This window comes from Pogonomyrmex barbatus, unplaced genomic scaffold, assembly GCF_055798465.1.
Source record: "Pogonomyrmex barbatus isolate J1 unplaced genomic scaffold, ASM5579846v1 scaffold8, whole genome shotgun sequence".
NCBI lineage: Eukaryota > Metazoa > Arthropoda > Insecta > Hymenoptera > Formicidae > Pogonomyrmex > Pogonomyrmex barbatus.
In genome coordinates, this window is record NW_028297182.1 from 323,386 (window position 1) to 336,638 (window position 13,253).

At 31.2% G+C, this 13,253-nt stretch overlaps 1 protein-coding gene across 2 annotated transcripts in view; it reads left to right on the forward strand.

Moving 5' to 3' along the window:
• The window catches only part of LOC105422954 (uncharacterized), a 292,571-nt gene that overhangs the window by 41,041 nt on the left and 238,277 nt on the right, over positions 1–13,253 (forward strand). For both annotated transcript variants that reach the window (XM_089084187.1, XM_089084189.1), the window contains exon 3: positions 10,193–10,243. In XM_089084187.1, the coding sequence (XP_088940313.1) occupies positions 10,193–10,243 (51 nt within the window). The remainder of the gene's footprint in view (positions 1–10,192; positions 10,244–13,253) is intronic.

The following is a 13,253-nucleotide window of genomic DNA, read 5'->3' on the forward strand; positions in this document are numbered from 1 at the left end:
GTGGAATAAACTTGTTAGATATCAGACCAGATGTTGTCTTTGAAAACTTCGTTATGAGCTCTATGAGCTATATATATATATCTTTCGCTCCGTTTTCGTGTGTTTAGGTTTGCAGTTTCGATGCAGTTTCTGTCACGATCATAAAATTTAAGGTACCTGCATCATCTGACCAGGTCAGATCTGACTGATCAGTTGTAAATGCATTTTGGATAATAAATGTTTGATTCTTTCATTTTGTATTTGTAAGAAATATGTATATTTATGTCCTTTTTTAAGCTCTTGTAATGCCATCGCTTGATAAAAAAAAAATTGTTGTATTTTTTAAAAAAAGTTTAAAAACTACTGTACTCAAATTACACAACATTACAATACTTATTACATAGAGCTATTATAAAGAATATGTGATAATACATAATATATGTATTTTTGCAAACGTAAATTTTTTGTAAAGATCTTTTTCGCGATTCAACATTTACGTTATAGTTTGATATTTTTATTGAGTGTTATCGTAGAATAATACTCTTCTGAATAGTCAATTAAGGAAAAATATACCTAGGAAGTAAATCAATTCTTTTATTACAATTGAAAGATAAAACTATTATTTTGATTTTACAGAGACAAAATAACAAACAAGTGATGTTGAACCTAATAAATATGGTAGTTATGGAAATTTATTCTTTGATTGTAATTTGTTTGTTCGTTACAAACAAATTACATTTCTATGTTATTACTTTTCTATCTATATCATTATCATTTATAACAATAATAACACACATATAATAGATATTACATTAGATCCATGAATTTATTTCATTATTTTATTTCAGGATATGATTTGGTTGTTTTCATTATTCAATTTCTGTAGTGATAAATAATAGTCGTTTGAAAAATTGCATAGTACAAAAATATATAGAATTCTAAAAATGGATAATTTCATTTTTTGACTAGCGTTATTGTAAGTAAGAATAAAAAGTTTGTTTAAATAGGTGTATTTTATGTATTCCTTAGTGGTAACATATAAAAACAAATAATTTATTTGACACTATTTATTTGACACTATAATTATATGTATACATTGATTATATTTATGAAATTAAATTACGCTAATGAATTAACTTTGAATGAAAAATTTCGAAATTTGAAATTTTGAAATTGGACCAAGAAAGTATATTCTTTGTTTTGAATAGTAAACAATGAAAAATTGAAAAGAGTTTACAGCGCTCTTATCTAATATTTCTACATTTTTGTTGAAATTGTTATGTGCTGTCATCGTTAATACTTATTTATTTTCTTCATGAGCTAGACGATGAAGTAAATTGCAAAAAATTTATTATTTAATTAATACATAGTAATAATTTTTGTTAATTTTTGATCTCTAATTACTTATTCGAAACACAAACAAATAATATTTTTCCGAAGCTTAATACATTTGTAAATGAATTACATACATTTCCCAAACAATATCAAAGTTATATGCGTATCGTGGCATTCTCTCTCTGTCTATCGAATTCCTTCCATACCTTCATTTCTGTCTAACATTCCACCTCACCATTCTCTCTCTCTCTCTCTCTCTCTCTCTCTCTCTCTCTCTCTCTCTCTCTCTCTCTCTCTCTTTCTCTCTATGTGTAGGATGTCAGTGCTCCCTGCTTTCGACCAACGAATGGAAATTCTATATGGTTTGATACATTCATCTCTCGACCAAGCTCGATTCTATGAAAGCATCGTTATCGAGGAGTGGGCTTTTCAAAAATCGTTTCTTCCAGGAATTTATTTACACAGACTCGTTTTATTCGCTGACGTATAAATCAGGTTTTACCATTCATCGAATAACACATTCATATGTTTATATTTCAACCTGTTTTCACCAAGTCGCGTAAAATTGTATTGAATCATTGGTTACCAAAACATTTACTATGGAAATAATTATAGAAATAACTATAAAAACATCTACATTTATTTATTTTTCACACGTTAACTATAAAACAATACAATTTCTTTAAATAAATAATGAAAAAATAATTAAAAAAATATATGCGACATTGATTTAATAAAAAAAATGAGAATTTTAATAATGAAGAAATATTTTGTGCCGGAAACATTATGATTTAATGGATTGTAACTAAAGATGAAACAAGTGAAATTGTCCCAGAAGTAATTTCGCATATCATATATATTGTCAAAATGACATTGCAGGAATAAAAAAGCGTTTATTGCGTCAAAGATGAAAAATTGACCACGGACGATAAATTTTTTTGATTTGATAAACTCTCTCTACTCCTGTACGTAAAAACAAAACACTTCGATATTCCTTTTACAACGTACTTTCCTTTACGATAGTATTAATCGCGACTTTATAAGCACCTTCAAACTTGTTAATCCGTATACTTTGTGTTTTTCAGCTTGTAATTAAAAAAATCGAGGGCAAGCGCGGTGAATCGTTAAATTACATGACTTTAAAGTTGGTCAGCCATGTATAACAATTATGGTACTGAGACTGTATTTCGAAATACTTTGTCCTGAAAATGCTGTTTCTCCAATAAAGAGCATAGATCTTTGATAGGCGAAAAAACTACGCGGCGTAGAATAGGATCAACACGTCCGATAGATGCTGGAAAACTCGCACAAAAAGCTCAGGTTAACAACTATCCAATAAACGAAATTTATTCTTGCAAACGCGCACAACTATAGTGTTTCTTGATATCCTAAACTTGCGATGCACGTTATTTGAAACGGAAATTTGAAACAAGAATCAAATTTTATTTTGGTAGATGCACGTTTTCATTGCACATCTTTCCCCCCTTATATACACATTCTTCTTATTAATATATATATATATCCGTAAATTTTTTTGCAAAAATTCTGCGTTCACTTTTCATTCTTTTTCCACGAACCAATCTTGTTATGTTTTTGTTCTGTCTCGATGCGATTTCTATATTAATTGGTTGCACTCTTACCGCAATTTTGTAGTTACTTGAAAGTGGAGTTTTCATAAAATTCCCGATGTAATTCCCCTTTCATCACTACTTAGCACAATGCTTATAAATTGAGACAAATGATCCCCGGTTTACGACCCCCTATTAAGCTGGAACCTCCACCATCGAGTTCATATACATATAAAAATGTAGCTATTTATGTTAGTGCTGTTTAGTGCTAATTTGTTGCTCTAGTCCGAATTTTGTTGCTCCAGCCGTTCGCCAGGAAATTGCACTCAAAGTTGGAGGGGGGGGGGGGGTCAGCTTGACATTAGCTAAAAAATATATATAGGCGTGTCGTATCAAAAAAAAAAAAAAACAAACATACCAAAATTTGTTGCTAATTTGTTGCTTTAAGCAACAAACATAGCGAGAAAACATTTCCGAAAAAGGAAGGAAAAAAAGGCATTTTAATCCCTATATCTGTGGCAAAACATTCAAACTGGCTGTTTATTTTATTTCAGATTCAGATTACAAAATCGAAATCGCTTCCGTGTACGCGGATTAGCCGCTCGGATTTCTTCCCTGTGCAATTTCACGGATGGCCACGCAAATAATTCGAGCCCTCATCGTAATTGATGCGCGATCGATATCCATACTTTTATTTCTCGACCACTATCAGTGTTCTCTTTCTTTATCGTAAATGGTGATTTTTATTTTTATTTCATTACATATATTTTATTAGACGGGTGTGCGATCGTAACCAACGTGGTAATCCCACGAGAAAATTTCTAGTGATCGTTATGCTGCAACTCTTATCCCTGTAACACAATTTCAACTTGACCTTTTTAAAAGCGTGTCTTTGTAAAAACCGCAAAATCTCCACGTAGATTCAAATCATATCACGGAAATATCTTGGTTTTCAATTCGTCGTTTTTGAACCAGAAAACATGAATCTACATTAATACGTACAAAATACGTTAAATACTAACATTACGAAATATGAATTAAGCAGATTTAACGCGATGTATACAGGAATAAAGCTTGGCTTATTCCTGTACTCGGTAGTAGAATAGAAAGTAATAACACCGCCGAGTATATAATATCCAAGAATGACTTTTTACTTGCTTTATGATAATTACTTAATAATATTGTAGTGTACTAATAGAATCTCTAGAAAAAAATTAAAATTATCAAATTCTTTCGATAAATTTATCTTTCGAATTTTACCGTTTAATTACAATTTTTTGTTACAGTTTACAATTTATTCCCAACGATTCTTTTAATTAAAAATAATTATATTTGTAACGTTTTGCAATAGATCAAGATGCAAGGCAAATGTAATTGTATACTTTCATGGCAACAGGATATGAATAGTGTCACTAGTTGAAAATTTAATTCTAAATTTAATCGAAAAATAAATGAGTCGTTTTTTGTTTGTATCACTATTATCACAATTGATGAAATGTAATTTAATATTATTGTAAAACAATAACACAAAAGTTATGAGGTGATAGCATGTACTAGTTTCTTATAAATCTTATAAATTCAGATAATAGAGAATTGTAATAAATTTCAAAGTTTCTGTTGGAAAATTGCTAAATGTATTATTAGCATATTATTAACATTGCTATTGTTATTATTAATATTATAAATTACAGTTTATTGATACAATCAAAACATTTCCAGCTGTGTTATGTTATACAGGAAATAAAATATGCGATCAGTGAGTTAATTTATTCATACATGGAAAACATACACGGAGATTGACATATTATTATACGACGAATCGCGGATGATTTTACAATCATCACGTTATGTAACAAAGTATTATATTGTTTTTTGCCAGTCATATAATTAATTATGCAATCCACCAATCGGTCACGATCTTTTGCGTTTACCAGCTAATTTGTTTTCTGCGTACGCTCGTGGGAAATCGACGATATTCGTCAGGAACGAGTGGCACAACGGAAACGCTAATTACAATTGCGGAACCGCAGTCCGAAACAGCAGCTTGGCACGTGCAATCGCGAGCATCGAAGCACGTAATGGATTAGTCGGGATTAAAATTTGATCAAAACCCGGACCAAATGAATTCGCGAGAGGATAATTAACTGTACGTCTATTGTTTTCTGTGCATAACAATAATCGTTCTCATTATTTTTTTCGATTTTCTTTTAAAGTTTCTTTATGATAATCTTTTCAGCAGAAAGCAAGAATAATATGTAATTTATTTCTACAATGTTTCTGCAGTTGAAATAAATAAAATTCTCCATTTGATAATTTTAAAAATATTTGCAATTAATGAAACCAACTGTAAACTTTATTACCAGTAACCTCTTTGTATTTAAATAAATTATATTGAACAGCTATTTATTGATGAATTAATAAAAATCAAAATGTTTAACGTACGTTTTACAAATCTACCATTATTTTATTGTTACGGACATTTTTATGCGAAATTTATAAATTTATTTATTTTAACGTGCATTTCATCAAATAAATTATATTCAATTATACCTTTATTTATGTTATAACTATAATTATATTAATCCAGTAAAATAAAGTGTAAATTACTTCAAAATTTGAAATTTGCTTTTTATCAAAATAAAATAACTACATTATGACTTATTAAATTTACATTATCCTTATGCATACATACATATCTTTTGAGCATTTTACATAAATTATTTTGGAGTTAATATAAAGTGCAAAACTTTTGCGAGAATTAGCATTTCTTGTCTCAATTTGTTTATCTCTATTTTAAACAAAATTATTTAAGAGATGCTAAATATATAATGCAAAAAAATATATTAAAATTTTAGCAAATAACAATACAACAGTACAAATTGATTTATCTTTTTTGGTTTATCTTTTAAGAGAACGCTATTTGCTACTTATAATTATTTCGATCTGAACAAAAGAAAAACGGAAAATATAAAAAAGGAGAGAATAAGAGTAGAACTTACTTTTTATTATTCAGCAGGATTTACTCAAGAACAGAAAATATGTAGAGACAGATGTAGAAAGAGATTTTATATATATTGCTAAAAAGTTTAGCAAAATTTATGTTTGAATCAAACATTTATCATCGGAAATATTATTGTAAAATTTTAATAGACGCGCTACAAAAAGATATAAATAAACAATTTGTAATGCTATATTAATGCTATATTAATATTTCGCCTCTCTTATGTCAGATACAGTTTTTCAGAAGTGATTTATCATTGATTTATCATAAAGTAAAATACACAATGATTTTCAAGATGACACAAGATAGAGTTTAGGATTTTTAGTCTATTACATGCAAAAAACGAACATCGTTTTATTAATATCTGCAAACTCTTGCACTCGTAGTTGAAATTTATAAAGCAAAAATTTCTCAATACTTTGATTTAAAATAAAAGCATTAACTAAGCCAGTATTTAAGCCAATGCGCTAGGTGTGATTAAAAATTTATCAATGATATCGTTACATTGTTATAACAATAAAAAAAAAGTATGTATTGATATAATTAAAATATCATTGAAATGGTATTTTTGTTCTTACCGTGTATATATCTCGACGTATTAATTTTATACAATTTTATTAATCGATACGACTGTACCAATCAAAAATATAAGATTAAAGGAATTAATTAATTTTAATATATATATATGGACAATACAAATCGGAATTATAGTTTTATTATCGGCTTAGCGATCGAAATGCAGTTTGGGTTGCGTAAGGATATATACATATAATTAATTAGAAATCGATTGTCTTCCTGCCATTACACAAAACACGTTCAACGGATTTCCTAATTATTGCACGGATTTCTGTTTATTATTTCTAATAAAGAATTTATTTACTTAAACATTATTAATGGCAATGTTTATAATCGGCCACTTTACTGTGGATTTTTATATTCGATTTTTTGTATCTGTTTTATATTAAAATATAAAATTTTATATTATATAAAATATAAAATTTTTATGAAAGTTACGAATTGTTAAAATATGATACTAGAAAAAGGGAAAAATGTGCAAGATAGTAAATGGAGCAAATCGCGTTAAACTAGACGAACTGATATTAAATAATATACGAGTGCACGCGTCTATGTGTCCAAAATCAAATATCATCTGCTTTCTACGATCACAGCCGCCTAAAGCGCTCATTGTAACTGAATAATTATCCGAAATGGCACATCGGAGACGTCAGAGGCTTCCTCCGCGAAATGGAATTCCCGTTTCCTTTGTACGTGACCTGCTGATGGATTTTCCCGAACGTTCTGATACCTAGAGTTCTCGTGCCACATTTCATTCTCCTGGATTGATTTGTTTTCAATTCGAAACGCTTCTGGCGCTGGCTGGAATTAATCGTAGTAACGATATAGCCTAACTAATCCTTGTCTATCAACCAATCAGCAATGGATTTCACCTGGGGCTAACGTCGAAGAAATATACAATGGATAGGATTTTAGGTATATCTGTCATCGATCGTGAAAATGACATGACAAGGATGTCTTTATAACAAATTTATTATTTTTATAACAAATTTAAAAAAGTTAAAATAAGGTGATTGATCGAGATATAATAATAATGCATTCTGTTGCAACAACCTTATCTTATATCTTTTTCTACTTCCGCAATATTTATGATGATATGCTCTTTATTTCTCAAATATGATATCTTTATCTGTTATTTGATTTATCTGCTGCGTAACCTCATTATAGCACATAGAATTTACGTATGGATACTCATTCTCTATAAAACGTGATTGATGTATGCACAAATTAAGTTTGCTGTTAAATACATTGGAAAAAAAGCCGCGTGAAGCTATCATATAATCTGGAACGCGTTTAAACAGAAAATAATTATACGGCATATCAGGTATCGGCAGGTCGACTTAATGCCATTACGAGTTAATAGACCGCAATGCCGATAAATTCACTGGTGAACGCCCGTCGAAACTTCTCGTACGAGACGGAGACTGGCAAGCGGGAAGAAAAAGTTCGGCGGAAGACGATGTTTGCCCGTACCGATGCACTTCCTTTTGGCAGTTGTGATTTTTCCTCCAAGTTCCTATCTTATTGTGCCTTCTTTTCATTTACAGCTCTATTTTTTTTTTTTTATTTCTTTGGCTTTGTGATGCTTTTGACACAAGTCACATCTTGATTAGAAAAAGGAAAGAGTGAAGTAAAGTAAAATGGACGGTCAACGTTGGAGGATGAGCGGAAGTCGAAAAAATGAATAGGCTAAGAAAACTGGATGAGTTGTAATTACTCGAAGTAGGTCGAATTGTTTTAGGATATTATACGCAGCGTGACATAAAACAAGCGCGATGGAAAATTTAGAGTAATATTATAAATATTGTAATGGCGATCGATATTACTGTCAAATTCGTCAACCGCGAGATGGAAGTTACACCGAAACTTGCCAGTATTTTCTATTCAATAATTTTAGAAACGTATTTTTTTATTATTGTGGAATTTAAGTTTGATAGATCGCATAATTTTGACAGCTATGCGAGAATACCGACTAGAAGAAAACTGAAATTTGCTTTTGCGTCTAACACAAGACCAGAAACCAGGCGAATATTTGACTATGTAATTTGCGCTCGTCGTTCGCTTATTACGTGATAAAATGTAAATGACGGTTCCAAGTGGAAATATGACTGGGGAAGTGCTCAAGTCCGTCGGCGTCCTTGGTTTACGAGGCAATTTTCGAGATCCAGAGCGACCAGCAAAATCCGTAGCAGCTATAAGAGCGGCACAGTTGTCGCGGTTTCGTCGTCTGCAATTGCGGGGCCGAAGAGTAGCAAGAGGGCCTCGCCACTCACGCTGCATTGGACAGTCGCAGCAATTGGACTAATTGCCAAGCGTAATTATCCGGAATTAATCGAGATAAACCGCTTAATTATCACGTCTCGTACAAAGCTCATTTGTTTCTCTTCGGTATATCTCTTGGCCGTTTTTGGACTAGCAAAATGTCGCTAAAGGCGGCTAATTATCACCCAGGGGACATTGAAGCATCAAAACTAATGGGCTATGCCGAAATATTCCTGTTTCTGCTTCAAACATGATAGAAAACTACTCAATCCGAATGTCTCTAGTATAGATCGAAATTTCTTGAAGAGTGAAAAGAATATTCCTGTAAATATAAAATTCTTGGATACATTAATAACCTGGATTGACAAGTTGCACAGGTTTTTATCTTTAATTAAAGAATATTTTCTTTTAAAAAGCACACGATACGCGAATTATAAGATTAATAAATTTTGATAAATATGTAAAATAAGCTATATTTGAAAAAAAAAAGTTACATATTTCATTTTCTGCTGCGAAAAAATGAAGTCAAGAAAGAATATCACAAAAATCGAAAAAATCGCTACTTTCGTTGTTGTTTCAATGAACATCTGTGAAAGAGATGAACCAGTGCGTTGTAAATACAGTGGCAATCAGCACGAATAAAAATGCATATCGACTCCGAAAACAGTTTCATCAACATCGGGATGTATGGCGAGCGCGACGATTTAATTAAATCGCTGTGAGATACGTGATTCGTTTTAGCCAGTTCGTCATTTTACTGGTATAAGTTCGCAACGTGAAGTTATTTCGCCCGACCCGATTTTGACGGTCATCGTTCGTAATGTAATCACGACACGAAAAAGCACGATCATGTTTCGCCAAGTCAATTAAGATTTACGCCATTCCGCAGCAATGATGGGCATCCACGATGATACCGTCCGGGCTGATGTTTTGCCGTGAATTTATCGTTTGTAGCGTCGTATCGGTCGCGGCGATATCGTGCAAAAGGCCGCTTCGGTGCATCCGAAGCGGATTTATTTGCGACACGGAAATAGTCCGCCGAACGTCATAAATGGAGGCAAACGGTGTGAGCTCGATCTCTGCGATCTGTTTTCTCCACGAAGATAGATTCTTCCGGTTGTCCGGCGAGGATCCACGGACGGGTCGAAAGTCGGAAACACGCATTTTGAATTTAAGCGTCCGTTCAATGCGCTTTTGGTCGTCCCATCAAATCGCGCTATATAAACGTACATTTAAATTACGGTATAGATAGAGATCCGTGCAGCCGCGAGTTTGTATTTCGCGTTTGGCGCGTTGTAGCAACGCATTTTATGATAACGATTTATCGCGGTTCGTCTCTTTATTTTCCGGATTGAAAGTATCTGTCGAAACGACGGCATATATATAAGCTATAGTTTAGAGAATTTAATGTCAATCATTATAAAGTAATAGCCGTTTTATTATAATAAGGATTTTTTTTCTTCTCTTGCAGAGTAATCGCAGCCAACCAGCCATTGGACTGAAACAGACGCCGAAAGCGCGGGTAAGTGTTTATACATATATATATATATTTTACGTGTCATTTGTAATCATTTTTCTGCTTTAATTTTTACAATCTACATTATATTTTACAATCTATATAATTGTATTTAAAATACAATTTATATTATTTTTGCTATATATATTATTTTATGTCATAAAAGTAAGTAATTTGTATGTATCTATATAATAATATATATGCTCTGTCTTCATCACTATAATTAACTTTGTGTTTTTAAGAAAATTTCTATAGAAAGTACGTCTGAAGAAAGAAACGATGAAACTCTTCTCTCTAGAAACTGGTTTTAAATATAGATCGGATGGAATTTTTTTAAAGATTTTTTACGATATACAAGTTACAACTAGAATATACTGATCGCATACGAATGAGCAGGCACTAAATGATATATTCAATTCAGCGACATAGCTATATATTATGTAAAAGCTTAAATTCAAGTTTGATTCCCGTTGGACCTACTTTTTTGCGTGGCTGACAGAGATATGGAAAATAGAAAATGTGTATGTCTATCTGTCCGAGAATATTATTGTGAAGACAAATATGTGAAGAAAAATAATGTACATTTGACGATATTTTAATTTCAAGACAAATTAAAATAATAATCGTGTATGCTATATATTTGTTCTTACATTTTTATAAATTAACACTTATTTTTTATTATTTTTGGCAACAGTAATATTAACTATGATGATAAATCGATTGTTTTTGATAACAGTGGAATATCGATTATGAATGAAAAAATTGTTCTCCCTCCCCCCTCTCTCTCTCTCTCTCTCTCTCTCTCTCTGCTCCTCCTTCTTTTGTCTTATTACAGATCTTTTTGTCCACCACTCTTTTCCTTATATACTTTTTCATCCTCTCAACCCATCTCTTTCCGTCAGTCAAATGAAAGTCGAAGGACTCGGAAAAAGAGAACGCTGGGAATGCGAACGGTAATGTCGACGGAACGACGTGGAATCGCGCGATGCAATTTCGTGAGATTGCTCGCTGAGGCAACTTGCCGGGAGGACTATCTTCGTGGAGAAGAGCTTCTCGGAATCGCGAGGATGCGCGTATTTTTTCTACCTTTGCGCGATTCCGAGGTGCACGTTTCGTTCCAAGAGAAAGACATGTAAGTCAGTCTGACAGTAGAATTTTACAACAAGTTAATTGTAAACTTGTATTCCGAACAATTTATTTCCTTACTTCACTGAAGTTGGTTTAAAGAAGAGCCAAAATGTTCGAATTATGTCCACGAATAAAATAAACTTATACTTTTTTTTATTTGAATAAATAAGCTATTTAAAAAAATAAGTACGCGCTATTAACAGCATTGACTCTTACTGGCCGTTTGATTTAACGTTTCAATTGTATACATTATCGCTAAATGTACGTTACAATTAATGTTATCGATATTATTCCTGTTTTGATTTGTAAGTGAATAAAATATGTCATCATTTCCAAACCTGATTTTGCGAGATGTCAATGTGCACTTCATGAGATTAGATCGATACATATTGCGTCAGCGATTGGTAACTATCATTGGTTGAAGGCCAGATCCCGTAGTCTAATTTAACTAGTTGGTGGAAGATTGTGCCCTGGAGGTTATACCATCGGCATACATAAGGTATCCATGTATGCGTATAGGGATATAACAGGTGGCAAAGTGTACGGAATATTAACGGATTAATGTGTATTTATGTAATTTGCTAACTCTAATCTCCAATAAAAGAATATTTTTCATAGAAATTAATAAAACTAATATTTCATAAATGAAAGATTTTATTCATGATACATTTTATATGTTTAATGTTATTTTTGAATAAATTAACATTTTTATCTCAAAGTCTCTAACAAGACAAATTATAAGATAAAATTTTATTTTCTTTCTGATTCAGTTGTGCAAATCTTAAATTGCAACTTTTAAATTCTTGCTTTTAATCTGAAATCAAAATGAGATAATTGGATAAATAAATAAAATAAACACACATAAATAAAAATTGTGATATATTTATGTTTAATTGCGTTCTTCTGATTTTCTATAATTTTCAACATCGTGATGCTATGTTATGCTATTCTTTCTCGATTTTTATTTGATAAGTGCTAAAAGCTATCGTGATAATAAAATTCCTATTGTTTTATTTTATATTAATATTACTTTTATATTTTAAATGAAAAAATAATTTCTATAAGAAAGTACAATGCTTCTTTAGAAATCTTTTTAATTTAATTAATTTTAATTTAATTAATGACTTTTATAATTAAAAAATTTATAATCTAAAAATATTATATGATTGTTTAAAAGATATCTTTTCTCTGGAGTAAAATTTATTATTACAATGTTAATTGTTAACAATAATTAACCAATATTGATGAATTAAATTTATTATTAATCAAAATTATGGTTTGAATAATCAAACACTTGATTTATAAAAATACCTTATCTACTCATATTAAATATAATAAACGAAGAATATTATTATTATTGTCGGACCCATTCTGTTTTTCACCGACTTGTTCTACAAAATTTACGAAATGTAGGATCGTTATGTTTATAGTCCCAAAGGACTAAAGTGCCTGCGATGTACAGGATAGGGTAGTAGTAAGGAGTAGGAGATAAACCGTGAAAATTAAGAACAGCAGCAGTTAAATGCATACTTGCTAACTCTAGTTTCGTTAACATGTTCTATTTTTCGTACGTCGCAATCTGTCGCAGTATTTTTTCCCAGATGACAACAGCTAACATTCTCGAGCCGGCCAGCATGTTTCATGATCCCGTAAATTTATCTCGTTCTATTCTCTGACGTTTACCGAGACGCGCTCGACTCAGCTCGTTATGTTCAGATTTCAAAAGCGATTCAGCTCGTTAGTACGAGATTTTTCGATTTAAAATTTTTTTATCGCATTTCTACTACACGATGGAAAGATCCAATATTAATTCATTCCTTATAAAAATATATATTTGTATTTTTTTAATTATACGTAAAATGTTTTAGATATATTTCTATTTTCAAAT